Source organism: Blennius ocellaris, assembly GCF_963422515.1.
Source record: "Blennius ocellaris genome assembly, contig: SCAFFOLD_58, whole genome shotgun sequence".
Taxonomy (NCBI): domain Eukaryota; kingdom Metazoa; phylum Chordata; class Actinopteri; order Blenniiformes; family Blenniidae; genus Blennius; species Blennius ocellaris.
Window position 1 is genome coordinate 263,004 of NW_027661901.1, and position 23,756 is coordinate 286,759.

Here is a 23,756-nt window from a genome sequence, read left to right on the forward strand (position 1 = left end):
GGGGAGGGGGAGCGGAGCGGGACTGGGTGGTGGGGGGGTGGGAGGTGAAAGGGGGAGGAGGACCAGGGGAGGTGGTGAGGAGCAGTTGGGGGGGACTGTGTTTACCCAGCATGCCATGGGGAGTGGCCACGCCCACTGGAGGCGGAGCAGCACAGTCACATGACCACTGAAACTTTTATCCTGTTTTGACATAAATAGTTATTTACTGTTTTACCATCATAAATAAACTGTTATTTACTGTTTTAACATAAAGAAACTGTTATTTACTGTTAACATAATAAAGAAACTGTTATTTACTGTTTTAACATCATAAAGAAACTGTTATTTACTGTTTTAACATAAATAAACTGTTATTTACTGTTTTACCATCATAAATAAACTGTTGTTTCCTTTTTTAACATAATAAGTTTTTAACAGAGTGAGACTTCTGATTGTAGTTTGTTACAGAGTGAGACTTCTAACTGTAGTTTGTGTGATAGAGTGAGACTTCTGATTGTAGTTTGTTACAGAGTGAGACTTCTGATTGTAGTTTGTGACAGTGAGACTTCTGATTGTAGTTTGTGACAGTGAGACTTCTGATTGTAGTTTGTGTGACGGAGTGAGACTTCTGACTGTAGTTTGTGTGACGGAGTGAGACTTCTGACTGTAGTTTGCGACAGAGCGAGACTTCTGATTGTAGTTTGTGTGACGGAGCGAGACTTCTGACTGTAGTTTGTGTGCTGGAGTTAGACTTCTTACGGTAGTTTGTGTGACAGAGTGAGACTTCTGACTGTAGCTTGTGTGACGGAGTTAGACTTCTTAGTGTAGTTTGTGTTACAGAGTTAGACTTCTGACTGTAGTTTGTGACAGAGTGAGACTTCTGACTGTAGCTTGTGTGACGGAGTTAGACTTCTCACTGTAGTTTGTGTGACAGAGTGAGACTTCTGACTGTAGTTTGTGACAGAGTGAGACTTCTGATTGTAGTTTGTGTGACGGGGTGAGACTTCTCACTGTAGTCTGTGACAGAGTGAGACTTCTGATTGTGGTTTGTGTGACGCAGTGAGACTTCTGACTGTAGTTTGTGTGATGGAGTGAGACTTCTGACTGTAGTTTGTGTGACGGAGTGAGACTTCTGATTGTAGTTTGTGACAGATTGAGACTTCTGATTGTAGTTTGTTACAGAGTTACACTTCTGACTGTAGTCTGTGACAGAGTGAGACTTCTGATTGTAGTTTGTGTGACGGAGTGAGACTTCTGACTGTAGCTTGTGTGATGGAGTGAGACTTCTTACGGTAGTTTGTGTGACAGAGTGAGACTTCTGACTGTAGTTTGTGTGACGGAGTGAGACTTCTTACGGTAGTTTGTGTGACAGAGTGAGACTTCTGACTGTAGTTTGTGTGACGGAGTGAGACTTCTTACGGTAGTTTGTGTGACAGATTGAGACTTCTGACTGTAGTTTGTGACGGAGTGAAACTTCTGGCTGTAGTTTGTGTGACGGAGTGAGACTTCTGACTGTAGTTTGTGACAGAGTGAGACTTCTGACTGTAGTTTGTGTGACGGAGTGAGACTTCTTACGGTAGTTTGTGTGACGGAGTGAGACTTCTGACTGTAGTTTGTGTGACAGAGTGAGACTTCTGACTGGTTTGGACGGGAGCGCGCCTCAGGGCGGGGCGGAGCGTCGTGGCCCGGACCGCGGGGACGCGCACGCTGTGTCACGCAGTCCCAGCCGCGCGGCCAGGCCACCGGCCAGCCCGTCTCCTCCACTTCACCTTCTCTCCTATTTGTCCCGTTTTTCCGGTCAAACTTTGCGTTCAGGACCGGTTGTCCGGTGGCTCCCGCCGCCACGAGCGTCTTCGAGCGGCGGATTACCGTGTTGAAGAACCGGACGTTCCCCGCGGCCCTCCGCCTCACCTCCGCTCACCGTTACCGGACGGTGACGTCACCCTCAGAAAAGTTGGGACGGGTGTTCCGCTGCCCGGCGGAGAAACCCCCGGCGACCCGGTCCCGACAGGCCCGCCGAGCCCGCAGGACTCACAGCCTCCGTGTGTCCGTCCCGTCCTGGACATGAAGAGCGAGTGACCGGGAGCGGCCTGCACGAGACTCCGTGGCCGGGAAGGTGAGCAGCAACCGGCCGCTGAGAGTTTCATACCGACGGTTCATCTCTGGAGGCTCACTGCGGCTCCGCTTTGATCTCCAGCGACCGGAACTAGGAGAGAAGCGTTGTTTACGTGTTTACTTTACATGTTCACGTTTATTTTACATGCTTACATGTGTACTTTACATGTTTACTTTAGATGTTTACATGCTTTCTTTACATGTTTACTTTACATGTTTACATGCTTTCTTTACATGTTTACATGTTTACGTGTTTACTTTACATGTTTACATGCTTTCTTTACATGTTTACATGCTTTCTTCACATGCATACATGTTTACTTTACACGTTTACATGCTTTCTTTACATGTTTACATGCTTTCTTCACATGCATACATGTTTACTTTACACGTTTACATGCTTTCTTTACATGTTTACATGTTTACTTTACATGTTTACATGTTTACTTTACATGTTTACATGCTTTCTTTACATGTTCACATGCTTTCTTCACATGCATACATGTTTACTTTACACGTTTACATGCTTTCTTTACATGTTTACATGTTTACATGCTTTCTTCACATGCATACATGTTTACTTTACATGTTTACATGCTTTCTTTACATGTTTACATGTTTACTTTACATGTTTACATGCTTTCTTTACATGTTACATGCTTTCTTTACATGTTTGCATGTTTACTTTACATGTTTACATGTTTACTTTACATGTTTACATGCTTTCTTTACATGTTTACATGTTTACTTTACATGTTTACATGCTTTCTTTACATGCTTACATGTTTACTTTACATGTTTCCATGTTTACTTTACAGTTTACATGCTTTCTTTACATGCTTACATGTTTACTTTACAGTTTACATGCTTCCTTTACATGCTTACATGTTTACTTTACATGTTTACATGCTTTCTTTACATGTTTACTTTACATGTTTACATGCTTTCTTCACATGCCTACATGTTTACTTTACATGTTTACATGCTTTCTTTACATGTTTACATGCTTTCTTCACATGCATACATATTTACTTTACATGTTTACATGTTTACTTTACATGTTTACATGTTTACTTTACATGTTTACGTGTTTACTTTACATGTTTACATGTTTACTTTACATATTTACATGTTTACTTTACATATTTACATGTTTTTTTTTACATGTTTACATGTTTTCTTTACATGCTTACATGTTTACTTTTCATGTTTACACATTTACTTTACATGTTTACATGCTTTCTTTACATGCTTACGTGTTTACTTTACATGCTTTCTTTACAGGGTTACATGTTTTCTTTACAGGGTTACATGTTTTCTTTACATGCTTATATGTTTTCTTTACATGTAAGCATGTTTACTTTACATGCTTGCATGTTTACTTTACATGTTTACATGTTTACTTTACATGTTTACATGCTTTCTTTACATGTTTACTTTACATGTTTGCATGTTTAATTTACATGTTTACATGCTTTCTTTACATGTTTACATGTTTACTTTACATGTTTACGTTTTTACTTTACATGTTTGCATGTTTAATTTACATCTTTACATGCTTTCTTTACATGTTTACATGTTTACTTAACATGCTTACATGTTTACTTTACATGCTTACATGTTTACTTTACATGTTTACATGCTTTGTTTACATGCTTACATGTTTACTTTTACTTACTTTTTTACTTACCATGTTTAGGTTATATGAAGCACAAGATGTCAGGAAAGGTTGTTTATCAATTCAGAAAGAAAAGTGAGGCTTTGCAGGCTTTTAATGAAATTCACTGTTTTATCAGGATATTTCTTCTCCAGCTTCTTAGCACCTGATCCTAACCCGTCAGTAATCACCAGTAATCGCCAGTACTCGCCAGTAATCGCCAGTAATCGCCAGTGATCATCAGTAATCACCAGTAATCGCCAGTAATCGTCAGTAATCACCAGTAATCGTCAGTAATCGCCAGTAATCATCAGTAATCGCCAGTGATCATCAGTAATCACCAGTAATCGTCAGTAATCGTCAGTAGTCGTCAGTAATCACCAGTGATCATCAGTAATCACCAGTAATCGTCAGTAATCGCCAGTAATCGTCAGTAATCGCCAGTGATCGTCAGTAATCACCAGTGATCGTCAGTGATCATCAGTAATCGCCAGTAATCGTCAGTAATCGCCAGTAATCGTCAGTAATCACCAGTGATCATCAGTAATCACCAGTAATCGCCAGTAATCGTCAGTAATCGCCAGTAATCGTCAGTAATCACCAGTAATCGTTAGTAATCACCAGTAATCGCCAGTAATCGTCAGTAATCGTCAGTAATCGCCAGTAATCGTCAGTAATCGCCAGTGATCATCAGTAATCACCAGTAATCGCCAGTAATCGCCAGTAATCGCCAGTAATCGTCAGTAATCACCAGTAATCACCAGTAATCACCAGTAATCGTCAGTAATCGCCAGTAATCGCCAGTAATCGTCAGTAATCGCCAGTAATCGTCAGTAATCGCCAGTGATCATCAGTAATCACCAGTAATCGCCAGTAATCGCCAGTAATCACCAGTAATCACCAGTAATCGCCAGTAATCGTCAGTAATCACCAGTAATCACCAGTAATCACCAGTAATCGTCAGTAATCACCAGTAATCGTCAGTAATCACCAGTAATCGTCAGTAATCACCAGTGATCGTCAGTGATCATCAGTAATCGCCAGTAATCGTCAGTAATCACCAGTAATCATCAGTAATCACCAGTGATCATCAGTAATCACCAGTAATCACCAGTAATCGCCAGTAATCGCCAGTAATCACCAGTAATCGTCAGTAATCACCAGTAATCGCCAGTAATCGTCAGTAATCGCCAGTAATCGTCAGTAATCGCCAGTAATCGTCAGTAATCGTCAGTAATCGTCAGTAATCGCCAGTGATCATCAGTAATCACCAGTAATCGCCAGTAATCGCCAGTAATCGCCAGTAATCACCAGTAATCGTCAGTACTCACCAGTAATCGCCAGTAATCGTCAGTAATCACCAGTAATCACCAGTAATCACCAGTAATCGTCAGTAATCACCAGTAATCGTCAGTAATCACCAGTAATCGCCAGTAATCGTCAGTAATCGCCAGTAATCGTCAGTAATCGCCAGTAATCGTCAGTAATCGTCAGTAATCGTCAGTAATCGCCAGTGATCATCAGTAATCACCAGTAATCGCCAGTAATCGCCAGTAATCGCCAGTAATCACCAGTAATCGTCAGTACTCACCAGTAATCGCCAGTAATCGTCAGTAATCACCAGTAATCACCAGTAATCACCAGTAATCGTCAGTAATCACCAGTAATCGTCAGTAATCACCAGTGATCATCAGTAATCACCAGTGATCGCCAGTAATCGCCAGTAATCGTCAGTAATCACCAGTGATCGTCAGTAATCGTCAGTAATCGTCAGTAATCACCAGTAATCGTCAGTAATCGTCAGTAATCACCAGTAATCGTCAGTAATCACCAGTAATCGTCAGTAATCACCAGTAATCGCCAGTAATCGTCAATAATCACCAGTAATCGTCAGTAATCGCCAGTGATCATCAGTAATCACCAGTGATCGCCAGTAATCGTCAGTAATCACCAGTGATCGCCAGTAATCGTCAGTAATCACCAGTGATCGTCAGTAATCGTCAGTAATCACCAGTAATCGTCAGTAATCGTCAGTAATCGCCAGTAATCGTCAGTAATCACCAGTGATCATCAGTAATCACCAGTAATCGTCAGTAATCACCAGTGATCGCCAGTAATCGTCAGTAATCACCAGTAATCGTCAGTAATCGTCAGTAATCACCAGTAATCGCTAGTAATTGTCAATAATTGTCAGTAAGTCGGTCTAGAGTTAACGAAGTTGGTCCAAAGTTAATGATGTTAGTACAGGCGGGATATGACGACGGTACAGGACGGATGTGACCAGGGTACAAGACAGATGTGACCAGGGTACAGGACAGATGTGACCACGGTACAGGACAGATGTGACCACGGTACAGGACAGATGTGACCAGGGTACAGGACAGATGTGACCACGGTACAGGACGGATGTGACCACGGTACAGGACAGATGTGACCAGGGTACAGGACAGATGTGACCAGGGTACAGGACAGATGTGACCACGGTACAGGACAGATGTGACCAGGGTACAGGACAGATGTGACCACGGTACAGGACGGATGTGACCACGGTACAGGACAGATGTGACCAGGGTACAGGACAGATGTGACCAGGGTACAGGACAGATGTGACCACGGTACAGGACGGATGTGACCACGGTACAGGACAGATGTGACCACGGTACAGGACAGATGTGACCACGGTACAGGACAGATGTGACCAGGGTACATGACAGATGTGACCACGGTACAGGACAGATGTGACCAGGGTACAGGACAGATGTGACCAGGGTACAGGACAGATGTGACGACGGTACAGGACGGATGTCACCAGGGTACAGGACAGATGTGACCAGGGTACAGGACAGATGTGACCACGGTACAGGACGGATGTGACCACGGTACAGGACGGATGTGACCAGGGTACAGGACAGATGTGACCAGGGTACAGGACAGATGTGACCACGGTACAGGACAGATGTGACCAGGGTACAGGACAGATGTGACCAGGGTACAGGACGGATGTGACCACGGTACAGGACAGATGTGACGACGGTACAGGACAGATGTGACCAGGGTACAGGACAGATGTGACCACGGTACAGGACAGATGTGACCAGGGTACAGGACAGATGTGACCACGGTACAGGACAGATGTGACCACGGTACAGGACAGATGTGACCAGGGTACAGGACAGATGTGACCAGGGTACAGGACAGATGTGACCAGGGTACAGGACGGATGTGACCACGGTACAGGACGGATGTGACCAGGGTACAGGACGGATGTGACCACGGTACAGGACGGATGTGACCAGGGTACAGGACAGATGTGACGACGGTACAGGACGGATGTGACCACGGTACAGGACGGATGTGACCACGGTACAGGACGGATGTGACCAGGGTACAGGACGGATGTGACCACGGTACAGGACAGATGTGACCAGGGTACAGGACAGATGTGACCAGGGTACAGGACAGATGTGACCAGGGTACAGGGCAGATGTGACCAGGGTACAGGACGGATGTGACCACGGTACAGGACGGATGTGACCAGGGTACAGGACAGATGTGACCACGGTACAGGACAGATGTGACCAGGGTACAGGACAGATGTGACCACGGTACAGGACAGATGTGACCAGGGTACAGGACAGATGTGACCAGGGTACAGGACAGATGTGACCACGGTACAGGACAGATGTGACCAGGGTACAGGACAGATGTGACCAGGGTACAGGACGGATGTGACCAGGGTACAGGACAGATGTGACCAGGGTACAGGACAGATGTGACCAGGGTACAGGACGGATGTGACCAGGGTACAGGACGGATGTCACCAGGGTACAGGACGGATGTGACCACGGTACAGGACGGATGTGACCACGGTACAGGACGGATGTGACCACGGTACAGGACGGATGTGACCAGGGTACAGGACGGATGTGACCAGGGTACAGGACAGATGTGACCAGGGTACAGGACAGATGTGACCAGGGTACAGGACAGATGTGACCAGGGTACAGGACAGATGTGACGACGGTACAGGACGGATGTCACCAGGGTACAGGACAGATGTGACCAGGGTACAGGACAGATGTGACCACGGTACAGGACAGATGTGACGACGGTACAGGACGGATGTGACCACGGTACAGGACGGATGTGACCAGGGTACAGGACGGATGTGACCAGGGTACAGGACAGATGTGACCAGGGTACAGGACAGATGTGACGACGGGACAGGACAGATGTGACGACGGTACAGGACGGATGTGACCAGGGTACAGGACGGATGTGACCAGGGTACAGGACAGATGTGACGACGGTACAGGACAGATGTGACCAGGGTACAGGACAGATGTGACCAGGGTACAGGACAGATGTGACCAGGGTACAGGACAGATGTGACCAGGGTACAGGACAGATGTGACCAGGGTACAGGACGGATGTGACCAGGGTACAGGACGGATGTGACCACGGTACAGGACAGATGTGACCAGGGTACAGGACAGATGTGACGACGGTACAGGACGGATGTGACCAGGGTACAGGACGGATGTGACCACGGTACAGGACGGATGTGACCACGGTACAGGACGGATGTGACCAGGGTACAGGACGGATGTGACCAGGGTACAGGACGGATGTGACCAGGGTACAGGACAGATGTGACCAGGGTACAGGGCGGATGTGACCAGGGTACAGGACAGATGTGACCACGGTACAGGACGGATGTGACCAGGGTACAGGACAGATGTGACCACGGTACAGGACAGATGTGACCAGGGTACAGGACAGATGTGACCACGGTACAGGACAGATGTGACCAGGGTACAGGACAGATGTGACCACGGTACAGGACAGATGTGACCAGGGTACAGGACAGATGTGACCAGGGTACAGGACGGATGTGACCAGGGTACAGGACGGATGTGACCACGGTACAGGACAGATGTGACCAGGGTACAGGACAGATGTGACGACGGTACAGGACGGATGTGACCAGGGTACAGGACGGATGTGACCACGGTACAGGACGGATGTGACCAGGGTACAGGACGGATGTGACCAGGGTACAGGACGGATGTGACCAGGGTACAGGACAGATGTGACCAGGGTACAGGGCGGCTGTGACCAGGGTACAGGACAGATGTGACCACGGTACAGGACGGATGTGACCAGGGTACAGGACAGATGTGACCACGGTACAGGACAGATGTGACCAGGGTACAGGACAGATGTGACCACGGTACAGGACAGATGTGACCAGGGTACAGGACAGATGTGACCAGGGTACAGGACAGATGTGACCAGGGTACAGGACAGATGTGACCAGGGTACAGGACAGATGTGACCAGGGTACAGGACGGATGTGACCAGGGTACAGGACAGATGTGACCAGGGTACAGGACAGATGTGACCAGGGTACAGGCTGACAGTCAGAATGTGATGTGGGAATACAGCTGATTCTGCAAGAACTATTTAATTGTAGATAAATCAACAGCGTGTGACGTTAGTCATTGTTTTATTGTTAGCAGGTTATTGGTTATCGGTGATCCTGTGTTTCTAACCAGCGTCACTGGTTGTGGGTTTGTGTGACTTGTGACTGTTGAGCCAGCAGCTGAAGTGACGGGTCGCTAACACTAACACTCCACGGAAGGTGTGTGTGTGTGTGTGTGTGTGTGTGTGTGTGTGTGTGTGTGTGTGCGTGTGCGTGTGTGTGTGCGCGTGCGCGTGCGTGTGTGCGTGTGTTAGCTGTTTGGATGAGACTTTCAGGTGTTTCCACTGCAGGTAAAAGACATAGTTTCAGTTCCATCCAGCAAGGAGAGAACAGGATGGGCTGGTTTCATTGCACACTGTGTGTGTGTGTGTGTGTGTGTGTGTGTGTGTGTGTGTGTGTGTGTGTGTGTGTGTGTGTGTGTGTGTGTGTGTGTGTGTGTGTGTGTGTGTGTGTGTGTGTGTGTGTGTGTGTGTGTGTGTGTGTGTGTGTGTGTGTGTGTGTGTGTGTGTGTGTGTGTGTTTGGGTGGTTAACCTCCCCCTCCTCCTGGGGGTCAGGAGAGGAGGAGTTTAAAAGATTATATAAAACTTCGGAGGGAGGAATTGTGATGACAAGCTGTGTTTGACTATGCTCTGATTGGCTGTCCTCAGGGAGGCGGAGCTAAGACATGGCGGGTGCGTCAGTGAAAGTGGCGGTTCGAGTTCGACCGTTCAACTCCAGAGAAATGACACGTAACGCCAAGTGTGTCATCCAGATGAAAGGAAACACAACCTGTAAGATACACACTGTAACACAGTGTGACACACTGTAACACAATGTGACACTGTAACACACTGTAACACAGTGTTACACACTGTACCACAATGTAACACTGTGACATACTGTAACACAATGTGACACACTGTAATGCACTGTAACACTCTGTAACACACTGTGACACAATGTGACACTGTGACATACTGTAACACTCTGTAACACACTGTGACACAATGTGAAACTGTGACATACTGTAACACAATGTGACACACTGTGACACAATGTAACACTGTGACATACTGTAACACAATGTGACACACTGTGACACAGTGTAACACTGTGACACACTGTAACACAATGTGACACACTGTAACACTGTGACACAATGTGACACTGTGACACAATGTGACACAATGTGACACTGTGACATACTGTAACACAATGTGACACACTGTAACACAATGTGACACTGTAACACACTGTAACACAGTGTTACACACTGTACCACAATGTAACACTGTGACATACTGTAACACAATGTGACACACTGTAATGCACTGTAACACTCTGTAACACACTGTGACACAATGTGACACTGTGACATACTGTAACACTCTGTAACACACTGTGACACAATGTGAAACTGTGACATACTGTAACACAATGTGACACACTGTGACACAATGTAACACTGTGACATACTGTAACACAATGTGACACACTGTGACACAGTGTAACACTGTGACACACTGTAACACAATGTGACTCACTGTAACACTGTGACACAATGTGACACTGTGACACAATGTGACACAATGTGACACTGTGACATACTGTAACACAATGTGACACACTGTGACACAGTGTAACACTGTGACACACTGTAACACAATGTGACACAATGTGATACACTGTAACGCACTGTAACACTCTGTGACACAATGTGATACACTGTAACGCACTGTAACGCTCTGTAACACTCTGTAACACACTGTGACACAATGTGACACACTGTAACACTGTAACACAATATGACACACTGTAACACACTGTAACACAATACCACACAATGTGGCACACTGTGACACACTGTAACACAATACCACACAATGTGGCACACTGTAACACACTGTAACACACTGTAACACAATACCACACAATGTGGCACACTGTGACACACTGTAACACAATACCACACAATATGACACACTGTAACACACTGTAACACAATACCACACAATGTGGCACACTGTGACACACTGTAACACAATACCACACAATGTGACACACTGTGACACACTGTAACACAATACCACACAACGTGGCACACTGTGACACTGTAACACACTGTAACACAATACCACACAATGTGGCACACTGTGACACACTGTAGCACAATACCACACAATGTGACACACTGTAACACAATACCACACAACGTGGCACACTGTGACACACTGTAACACACTGTAACACAATACCACACAATGTGACACACTGTAACACAATACCACACAATGTGACACACTGTGACACACTGTAGCACAATACCACACAATGTGACACACTGTAACACAATACCACACAACGTGGCACACTGTGACACACTGTGACACACTGTAACACAATACCACACAATGTGACACACTGTGACACACTGTAACACACTGTAACACAATACCACACAATGTGACACACTGTGACACACTGTAACACAATACCACACAACGTGGCACACTGTGACACTGTAACACACTGTAACACAATACCACACAATGTGACACACTGTGACACACTGTAGCACAATACCACACAATGTGACACACTGTAACACAATACCACACAACGTGGCACACTGTGACACACTGTAACACACTGTAACACAATACCACACACTGTGACACACTGTAACACACTGTAACACAATACCACACAATGTGGCACACTGTGACACACTGTAACACAATACCACACAATGTGACACACTGTGACACACTGTAACACAATACCACACAATGTGACACACTGTGACACACTGTAACACAATACCACACAATGTGACACACTGTGACACACTGTAACACAATACCACACAACGTGGCACACTGTGACACTGTAACACACTGTAACACAATACCACACAATGTGGCACACTGTGACACACTGTAGCACAATACCGCACAATGTGACACACTGTAACACAATACCACACAACGTGGCACACTGTGACACACTGTAACACACTGTAACACAATACCACACAATGTGGCGCACTGTGACACACTGTAACACAATACCACACAATGTGACACACTGTGACACACTGTAACACAATACAATACAATGTGGTACACTGTGACACACTGTAACACAATACCACACAATGTGACACACTGTGACACACTGTAACACAATACCACACAATGTGGTACACTGTGACACACTGTAACACAATACCACACAATGTGACACACTGTAACACACTGTAACACAATACCACACAATGTGGTACACTGTGACACACTGTAACACAATACCACACAATGTGACACACTGTGACACACTGTAACACAATACCACACAACGTGGCACACTGTGACACACTGTAACACACTGTAACACAATACCACACAATGTGGCACACTGTGACACACTGTAACACAATACCACACAATGTGGCACACTGTGACACACTGTAACACACTGTAACACAATACCACACAATGTGGCACACTGTGACACACTGTAACACAATACCACACAATGTGGCACACTGTGACACACTGTAACACACTGTAACACAATACCACACAATGTGACATGGACAGTGAAGTATGGTTTTGTTTGCAGGTATCTCAAACCCCAAACAGACCAAAGATGGAACCAAGAACTTCACTTTTGACTACTCGTACTGGTCACACACCATGGTGAGCACACACACACACACACACACACACACACACACACACACACACACACACACACACACACACACACACACACACACACACACGCGCACTGTGACACTGGACTGACTTGATAAATTTAGCCTCTACTGTGTGTGTGTGTGTGTGTGTGTGTGTGTGTGTGTGTGTGTGTGTGTGTGTGTGTGTGTGTGTGTGTGTGTGTGTGTGTGTGTGTGTGTGTGTGTGTGTGTGTGTCCACAGGATGAAGACTTTGCTTCTCAGAAAAAAGTGTATCAAGACATCGGGGAGGAGATGCTGCTTCACGCTTTTGAAGGTTGGAGCTCTGGAGCACTATATATAACTATAACCACTATATATAACTATAACCACTATATATAACTATTACCACTATCTATAACCATCAGCACTATATATAACTATAACCACTATCTATAACCATCAGCACTATATATAACTATAACCACTATATATAACTATAACCACTATATATAACTATAACCACTATATATAACCATCAGCACTATATATAACTATAACCACTATATATAACTATAACCACTATATATAACTATAACCACTATATATAACTATAACCACTATATATAACTATAACCACTATATATAACTATAACCACTATATATAACTATAACCACTATATATAACTATAACCACTATATATAACCATAACCATTATATATAACTATAACCACTATATATAACTATAACCACTATATATAACTATAACCACTATATATAACTATAACCACTATATATAACTATAACCACTATATATAACCATAACCATTATATATAACTATAACCACTATATATAACTATAACCACTATATATAACTATAACCACTATATAGAACCATCAGCACTATATATAACTATAACCACTATATATAACCATCAGCACTATATATAACCATCAGCACTATATATAACCATAAGCACCATATATAACTATAACCACTATATATAACCATCAGCACTATATATAACTATAACCACTATATAGAACCATCAGCACTATATATAACTATAACCACTATATATAACCATCAGCACTATATATAACCATCAGCACTATATATAACCATCAGCACTATATATAACCATAAGCACCATATATAACTATAACCACTATATATAACTATAACCACTATATATAACTATAACCACTATATATAACTATAACCACTATATATAACCATAACCATTATATATAACTATAACCACTATATATAATTATAACCACTATATATAACTATAACCACTATATAGAACCATCAGCACTATATATAACTATAACCACTATATATAGCTATAACCACTATATATAACCATCAGCACTATATATAACTATAACCACTATATATAACCATCAGCACTATATATAACCATCAGCACTATATATAACCATAAGCACCATATATAACTATAACCACTATATATAACCATCAGCACTATATATAACTATAACCACTATATAGAACCATCAGCACTATATATAACTATAACCACTATATATAACCATCAGCACTATATATAACCATCAGCACTATATATAACCATCAGCACTATATATAACCATAAGCACCATATATAACTATAACCACTATATATAACCATCAGCACTATATATAACCATAAGCACCATATATAACTATAACCACTATATATAACCATCAGCACTATATATAACTATAACCACTATATATAACTATATATAACCATAACCATAAGCACCATATATAACCATAAGCACCATATATAACCATCAGCACTATATATAACCATCAGCACTATATATAACCATCAGCTATATATAACAGTTATATATAACTATAACCACTATATATAACTATAACCACTATCGATAACCATCAGCACTATATGTAACTATAACAACTATATATAACCATCAGCACTATATATAACTATAACCACTATATATAACTATAACCACTATCTATAACCATCAGCACTATATATAACTATAACCACTATATATAACTATAACCACTATATATAACTATAACCACTATATATAACCATCAGCACTATATATAACTATAACCACTATCTATAACCATCAGCACTATATATAACTATAACCACTATCTATAACTATAACCACTATATATAACTATAACCACTATCTATAACCATCAGCACTATATATAACTATAACCACTATATATAACTATAACCACTATATATAACCATCAGCACTATATATAACTATAACCACTATATATAACTATAACCACTATATATAACCATCAGAACTATATATAACTATAACCACTATATATAACTATAACCACTATATATAACCATCAGCACTACATATAACTATAACCACTATATATAACTATAAACACTATATATAACTATAACCACTATATATAACCATCAGCACTACATATAACTATAACCACTATATATAACTATAACCACTATATATAACTATAACCACTATATATAACTATAACCACTATATATAACTATAACCACTATATATAACTATAACCACTATATATAACCATCAGCACTATATATAACTATAACCACTATATATAACCATCAGCACTACATATAACTATAACCACTATATATAACTATAAACACTATATGTAACTATAACCACTATATATAACCATCAGCACTACATATAACTATAACCACTATATATAACTATAACCACTATATATAACTATAACCACTATATATAACTATGACCACTATATATAACTATAACCACTATATATAACCATCAGCACTATATATAACTATAACCACTATATATAACTATAACCACTATATATAACTATAACCACTATATATAACTATAACCACTATATATAACCATCAGCACTATATATAACTATAACCACTATATATAACTATAACCACTATATATAACTATAACCACTATATATAACTATAACCACTACATATAACTATAACCACTATATATAACTATAACCACTATATATAACTATAACCACTATATATAACTATAACCACTATATATAACCATCAGCACTATATATAACTATAACCACTCTATATAACTATAACCACTATATATAACTATAACCACTATATATAACTATAACCACTATATATAACTATAACCACTATATATAACCATAACCACTATATATAACTATAACCACTATATATAACCATAACCACTATATATAACTATAACCACTATATATAACTATAACCACTATATATAACTATAACCACTATATATAACCATAACCACTATATATAACTATAACCACTATATATAACCATAACCACTATATATAACTATAACCACTATATAACTATAACCGCTATATATAACTATAACCACTATATATAACCATAACCACTATATATAACTATAACCACTATATATAACTATAACCACTATATATAACCATAATCACTATATATAACTATAACCACTATATATAACCATCAGCACTATATATAACCATAAGCACCATATATAACTATAACCACTATATATAACCATCAGCACTATATATAACCATAAGCACCATATATAACTATAACCACTATATATAACCATCAGCACTATATATAACTATAACCACTATATATAACCATCAGCACTATATATAACCATAAGCACCATATATAACTATAACCACTATATATAACCATCAGCACTATATATAACCATAAGCACCATATATAACTATAACCACTATATATAACCATCAGCACTATATATAACTATAACCACTATATATAACCATAAGCACCATATATAACCATAAGCACCATATATAACCATCAGCACTATATATAACCATCAGCACTATATATAACTATAACCACTATATATAACTATAACCACTATCGATAACCATCAGCACTATATATAACTATAACAACTATATATAACCATCAGCACTATATATAACTATAACCACTATATATAACTATAACCACTATCTATAACCATCAGCACTATATATAACTATAACCACTATATATAACTATAACCACTATATATAACTATAACCACTATATATAACCATCAGCACTATATATAACTATAACCACTATCTATAACCATCAGCACTATATATAACTATAACCACTATATATAACTATAACCACTATATATAACTATAACCACTATCTATAACTATAACCACTATATATAACTATAACCACTATCTATAACCATCAGCACTATATATAACTATAACCACTATATATAACTATAACCACTATATATAACCATCAGCACTATATATAACTATAACCACTATATATAACTATAACCACTATATATAACCATCAGCACTATATATAACTATAACCACTATATATAACTATAACCACTATATATAACCATCAGCACTATATATAACTATAACCACTATATATAACTATAACCACTATATATAACCATCAGCACTACATATAACTATAACCACTATATATAACTATAAACACTATATATAACTATAACCACTATATATAACCATCAGCACTACATATAACTATAACCACTATATATAACTATAACCACTATATATAACTATAACCACTATATATAACTAACCACTATATATAACTATAACCACTATATATAACCATCAGCACTATATATAACTATAACCACTATATATAACTATAACCACTATATATAACCATCAGCACTACATATAACTATAACCACTATATATAACTATAAACACTATATATAACTATAACCACTATATATAACCATCAGCACTACATATAACTATAACCACTATATATAACTATAAACACTATATATAACCATCAGCACTACATATAACTATAACCACTATATATAACTATAACCACTATATATAACCATCAGCACTACATATAACTATAACCACTATATATAACCATCAGCACTATATATAACTATAACCACTATATATAACTATAACCACTATATATAACCATCAGCACTACATATAACTATAACCACTATATATAACTATAAACACTATATATAACTATAACCACTATATATAACCATCAGCACTATATATAACTATAACCACTATATATAACTATAACCACTATATATAACTATAACCACTATATATAACTATAACCACTATATATAACCATCAGCACTATATATAACTATAACCACTATATATAACTATAACCACTATATATAACCATCAGCACTACATATAACTATAACCACTATATATAACTATAAACACTATATATAACCATCAGCACTACATATAACTATAACCACTATATATAACTATAACCACTATATATAACCATCAGCACTACATATAACTATAACCACTATATATAACTATAAACACTATATATAACTATAACCACTATATATAACTATAACCACTATATATAACTATAACCACTATATATAACTATAACCACTATATATAACCATCAGCACTATATATAACTATAACCACTATATATAACTATAACCACTATATATAACTATAACCACTATATATAACCATCAGCACTATATATAACTATAACCACTATATATAACTATAACCACTATATATAACTATAACCACTATATATAACCATCAGCACTACATATAACTATAACCACTATATATAACTATAACCACTATATATAACTATAACCACTATATATAACTATAACCACTATATATAACTATAACCACTATATATAACTATAACCACTATATATAACTATAACCACTATATATAACTATAACCACTATATATAACCATCAGCACTATATATAACTATAACCACTATATATAACTATAACCACTATATATAACTATAACCACTATATATAACTATAACCACTATATATAACTATAACCACTATATATAACCATAACCACTATATATAACTATAACCACTATATATAACCATAACCACTATATATAACTATAACCACTATATATAACCATAACCACTATATATAACTATAACCACTATATATAACTATAACCACTATATATAACTATAACCACTATATATAACCATAACCACTATATATAACTATAACCACTATATATAACCATAACCACTATATATAACTATAACCACTATATATAACCATAACCACTATATATAACTATAACCACTATATAACTATAACCACTATATATAACTATAACCACTATATATAACTATAACCACTATATATAACCATAACCACTATATATAACTATAACCACTATATATAACTATAATCACTATATATAACCATAATCACTATATATAACTATAACCACTATATATAACCATAATCACTATATATAACTATAACCACTATATATAACTATAATCACTATATATAACCATAATCACTATATATAACTATAACCATTATATATAACCATCAGCACTACTACAGTATACGTCACTAGTGTTCCACTGTGTTCCAGGTTACAACGTGTGTATTCTGGCTTACGGCCAGACGGGGGCAGGCAAGAGCTACACCATGATGGGGAGACAGGAAGCTGGACAGGAAGGCATCGTCCCTCAGGTCTGGACCAGGGTCTGGAGGGGTCCTGGTTTCTGACCTGGCTCCTGGTGGACCAAGGTCTGGAGGAGTCCTGCTGGACCAGGGTCTGGAGGGGTCCTGCTGGACCAGGGTCTGGAGGGGTCCTGGTCTCTGACCTGGCTCCTGGTGGACCGAGGTCTGGAGGAGTCCTGCTGGACCAGGGTCTGGAGGGGTCCTGCTGGACCAGGGTCTGGAGGGGTCCTGGTTTCTGACCTGGCTCCTGGTGGACCAAGGTCTGGAGGAGTCCTGCTGGACCAGGGTCTGGAGGGGTCCTGGTTTCTGACCTGGCTCCTGGTGGACCGAGGTCTGGAGGAGTCCTGCTGGACCAGGGTCTGGAGGGGTCCTGCTGGACCAGGGTCTGGAGGGGTCCTGGTCTCTGACCTGGCTCCTGGTGGACCGAGGTCTGGAGGAGTCCTGCTGGACCAGGGTCTGGAGGGGTCCTGCTGGACCAGGGTCTGGAGGGGTCCTGGTTTCTGACCTGGCTCCTGGTGGACCAAGGTCTGGAGGAGTCCTGCTGGACCAGGGTCTGGAGGGGTCCTGGTTTCTGACCTGGCTCCTGGTGGACCGAGGTCTGGAGGAGTCCTGCTGGACCAGGGTCTGGAGGGGTCCTGCTGGACCAGGGTCTGGAGGGGTCCTGGTCTCTGACCTGGCTCCTGGTGGACCGAGGTCTGGAGGAGTCCTGCTGGACCAGGGTCTGGAGGGGTCCTGCTGGACCAGGGTCTGGAGGGGTCCTGGTTTCTGACCTGGCTCCTGGTGGACCAAGGTCTGGAGGAGTCCTGCTGGACCAGGGTCTGGAGGGGTCCTGCTGGACCAGGGTCTGGAGGGGTCCTGGTCTCTGACCTGGCTCCTGGTGGACCGAGGTCTGGAGGAGTCCTGCTGGACCAGGGTCTGGAGGGGTCCTGCTGGATCAGGGTCTGGAGTGGTCCTGGTCTCTGACCTGGCTCCTGGTAGACCAGGGTCTGGAGGAGTCCTGGTCTCTGACCTGGCTCCTGGTAGACCAGGGTCTGGAGGAGTCCTGGTGGACCAGGGTCTCTGACCCTGTGTGGTTTTGTTCCAGCTTTGTGAGGACCTGTTTGAGAGGACTGGACAGAACCTGGACCCGGACCTAACATACTCTGTGGAGGTAAGTGGTCTTATTGTGGGTTCTGGTGGCCCCCGAGAGTCCGGGCTGACCCCGGTTCTATGTCCAGGTGTCCTACATGGAGATCTACTGCGAGCGGGTCCGGGATCTCCTCAACCCCAAGTCTCAGGGGACCCTGCGGGTCCGGGAGCACCCCATCCTGGGCCCCTACGTGGAGGACCTGTCCAAGCTGGCCGTGACCGGGTTCCCCGACATCCGGGACCTGATGGACGCCGGGAACAAGGCTCGGTCTGTCCCTCTAGACCCCGTCCTGGACTGCAGGGTCCGGTCCTCCAGGTTCTCCCCGGTTCTAGTTCTGGTTCTTGTTTCAGAACCGTCGCGGCCACCAACATGAACGAGACCTCGTCCAGGTCCCACGCGGTCTTCACCATGGTCTTCACCCAGAGACGGCGGGACGGCCTGACGGGCCTGGACACCGAGAAGGTGGGTAGTACCAGGTAGTACCAGGTAGTACTAGGTAGTACCAGGTAGTACTGTGTAGTACTGTGTAGTACTAGGTAGTAGGTCTTCACCATGGTCTTCACCCAGAGACGGCCTGACGGGCCTGGACACCGAGAAGGTGGGTAGTACCAGGTAGTACTAGGTAGTACTGTGCAGTACTAGGTAGTACTAGGTAGTACTGCTCTGTACTCTGAGTGTGTGACATTGAGAAGGTGTGTAGTACTGCTTTGTACTTTTGAGTGTGTGACGGGCCGAGACACTGAGAAGGTGTATTGTTCTCAGCGTACTTCTGAGTGTGTACCTCTGATTGTGTACTTTTGAGTTTTTACTTTTCAAATTGAAATAATGTAACACATCCTCTGTGCTTCGGATCTGCAGAACGTCTTCACAACCGGTGGACAGGGTTAGCCCTACACCTGAACCCTAACCCTAACCAACCGGTGGACAGGGTTAGGTTAAGGGTTAGCCCTACACCTGAACCCTAACCCTAACCAACCGGTGGACAGGGTTAGGGTTAGGGTTAGCCCTACACCTGAACCCTAACCCTAACCAACCGGTGGACAGGGTTAGGTTAAGGGTTAGCCCTACACCTGAACCCTAACCCTAACCAACCGGTGGACAGGGTTAGGTTAAGGGTTAGCCCTACACCTGAACCCTAACCCTAACCAACCGGTGGACAGGGTTAGGTTAAGGGTTAGCCCTACACCTGAACCCTAACCCTAACCAACCGGTGGACAGGGTTAGGGTTAGGGTTAGCCCTACACCTGAACCCTAACCCTAACCAACCGGTGGACAGGGTTAGGTTAAGGGTTAGCCCTACACCTGAACCCTAACCCTAACCAACCGGTGGACAGGGTTAGGTTAAGGGTTAGCCCTACACCTGAACTCCTTTTCGTCGACTAAAACGATGACATTTTGAAATGACTACAATACGACTAAAACTAAGAAGCATTTCGTCCATAAGACTAAAATAGCTGCCAAAAACAACCCGACTCTCTATTGTCCAACTTTAGTCAAATATCATCTTTTGACTTTTGAAACCTTCAGAAGTCCCCCTTTGGAGAAATGTATCATGTTTGGCCCCGCCCCCTTTGGAGGAATTTATCATGTTTGGCCCCGCCCCCTTTGGAGAAATGTATCATGGTTTGGCCCCGCCCCTTTGGAGAAATGTATCATGGTTTGGCCCCGCCCCTTTGGAGAAATGTATCATGGTTTGGCCCCGCCCCTTTGGAGGAATGTATCACGGTCTGGCCCCGCCCCTTTGGAGAAATGTATCATGGTTTGGCCCCGCCCCTTTGGAGGGATGTATCATGTTTGGCCCCGCCCCTTTGGAGGAATGTGTCACGGTTTGGCCCCGCCCCTTTGGAGAAATGTATCATGGTTTGGCCCCCCTTTTGAGAAATGTATCATGTTTGGCCCCGCCCCTTTGGAGGGATGTATCATGTTTGGCCCCGCCCCTTTGGAGGGATGTATTGGAGGTAAAGGCAGTCATGCAGGACCAAGAGGAGACTGTTAGGTTTCATTCAGACCAAACCACCTCAGTGAAAGGGTTAACGAGCTGGATTAGTTATTACTATTACCATTACTATTACTCTTAGAGAGGATTCTACTTTCACAGCATTTAAAACAGCTTCAACTCTGGTTAAAGGCTCATCAAGCTTGTGATCACTGGTAAGACTGATGAAATGTTTCTACGTAGATAAATACGGTATATCGTCTGTGTCCATGTTTGTTGGTTTCTAAATAATGAAATGTACCAGGACTATGGTGGAAAGTATCTGGGGACTGTAGTCAGTGTCCATTCATGTGTCTGTCCTCTGCAAATCAACCAAGAAAGAAAGAAAGAGTGTGTAGTTGTGGTGTGTAGTTGTGAGTGTGTAGTTCCAGTGTGTGTTTGTGTTGCAGGTGAGCAGGGTCAGCCTGGTGGACCTGGCTGGCAGTGAGCGAGCAGACTCGTCTGGAGCCAGAGGAACCCGTCTGAAGGTCAGATCCTGTCTCTGGATGTCCACGTTTGTTGGTCCAAAGTTGTGACGCCACTTTGACTTGAATCCAGGAAGGAGCCAACATCAACAAGTCTCTGACCACACTGGGCAAGGTCATCTCCGCCCTGGCCGACATGGTAGGTGCTGCTGCTCTTCTGGACGTTGTGGACGCTGTGGACATTGTGGACGTGCTCATTAAGGACATTATGGAGATCGTGGTTCGTTATGGACATTTTGGACGTGCTCGTTATGGACATTTTGGACGTGCTCGTTAAGGACATTGTGGATATTGTGGTTCGTTATGGACATTTTGGACGTGCTCCTTGTGGACATTGTGGACGTGCTCGTTAAGGACATTGTGGATATCGTGGTTCGTTATGGACATTTTGGACGTGCTCGTTAAGGACATTGTGGATATCGTGGTTCGTTATGGACATTTTGGACGTGCTCCTTATGGACATTGTGGACGTGCTCGTTAAGGACATTGTGGATATCGTGGTTCGTTATGGACATTTTGGACGTGCTCCTTATGGACATTGTGGACGTGCTCGTTAAGGACATTGTGGATATTGTGGTTTGTTATGGACATTTTGGACGTGCTCATTATGGACATTTTGGACGTGCTCATTAAGGACATTGTGGAGATCATGGTTCGTTATGGACATTTTGGACGTGCTCGTTATGGACATTTTGGACGTGCTCAT

General features: G+C 41.9%; 1 protein-coding gene across 2 annotated transcripts in view; it reads left to right on the forward strand.

The window, feature by feature from the left end:
- Window positions 1-1,690: 1,690 nt before the first annotated feature.
- LOC308148640 (kinesin-like protein KIF1C) overlaps window positions 1,691-23,756 on the forward strand; it is a 55,270-nt gene continuing 33,204 nt past the window's right edge. For both annotated transcript variants that reach the window (XM_080522137.1, XM_080522138.1), the window contains exons 1-10: window positions 1,691-2,095; window positions 9,885-10,007; window positions 12,841-12,917; window positions 13,158-13,230; window positions 19,370-19,470; window positions 20,546-20,611; window positions 20,679-20,857; window positions 20,941-21,052; window positions 22,976-23,053; window positions 23,124-23,189. In XM_080522137.1, coding sequence (XP_080378263.1) covers window positions 9,902-10,007; window positions 12,841-12,917; window positions 13,158-13,230; window positions 19,370-19,470; window positions 20,546-20,611; window positions 20,679-20,857; window positions 20,941-21,052; window positions 22,976-23,053; window positions 23,124-23,189 — 858 coding nt within the window. In that variant the 5' untranslated portion in view covers window positions 1,691-2,095; window positions 9,885-9,901. The remainder of the gene's footprint in view (window positions 2,096-9,884; window positions 10,008-12,840; window positions 12,918-13,157; window positions 13,231-19,369; window positions 19,471-20,545; window positions 20,612-20,678; window positions 20,858-20,940; window positions 21,053-22,975; window positions 23,054-23,123; window positions 23,190-23,756) is intronic.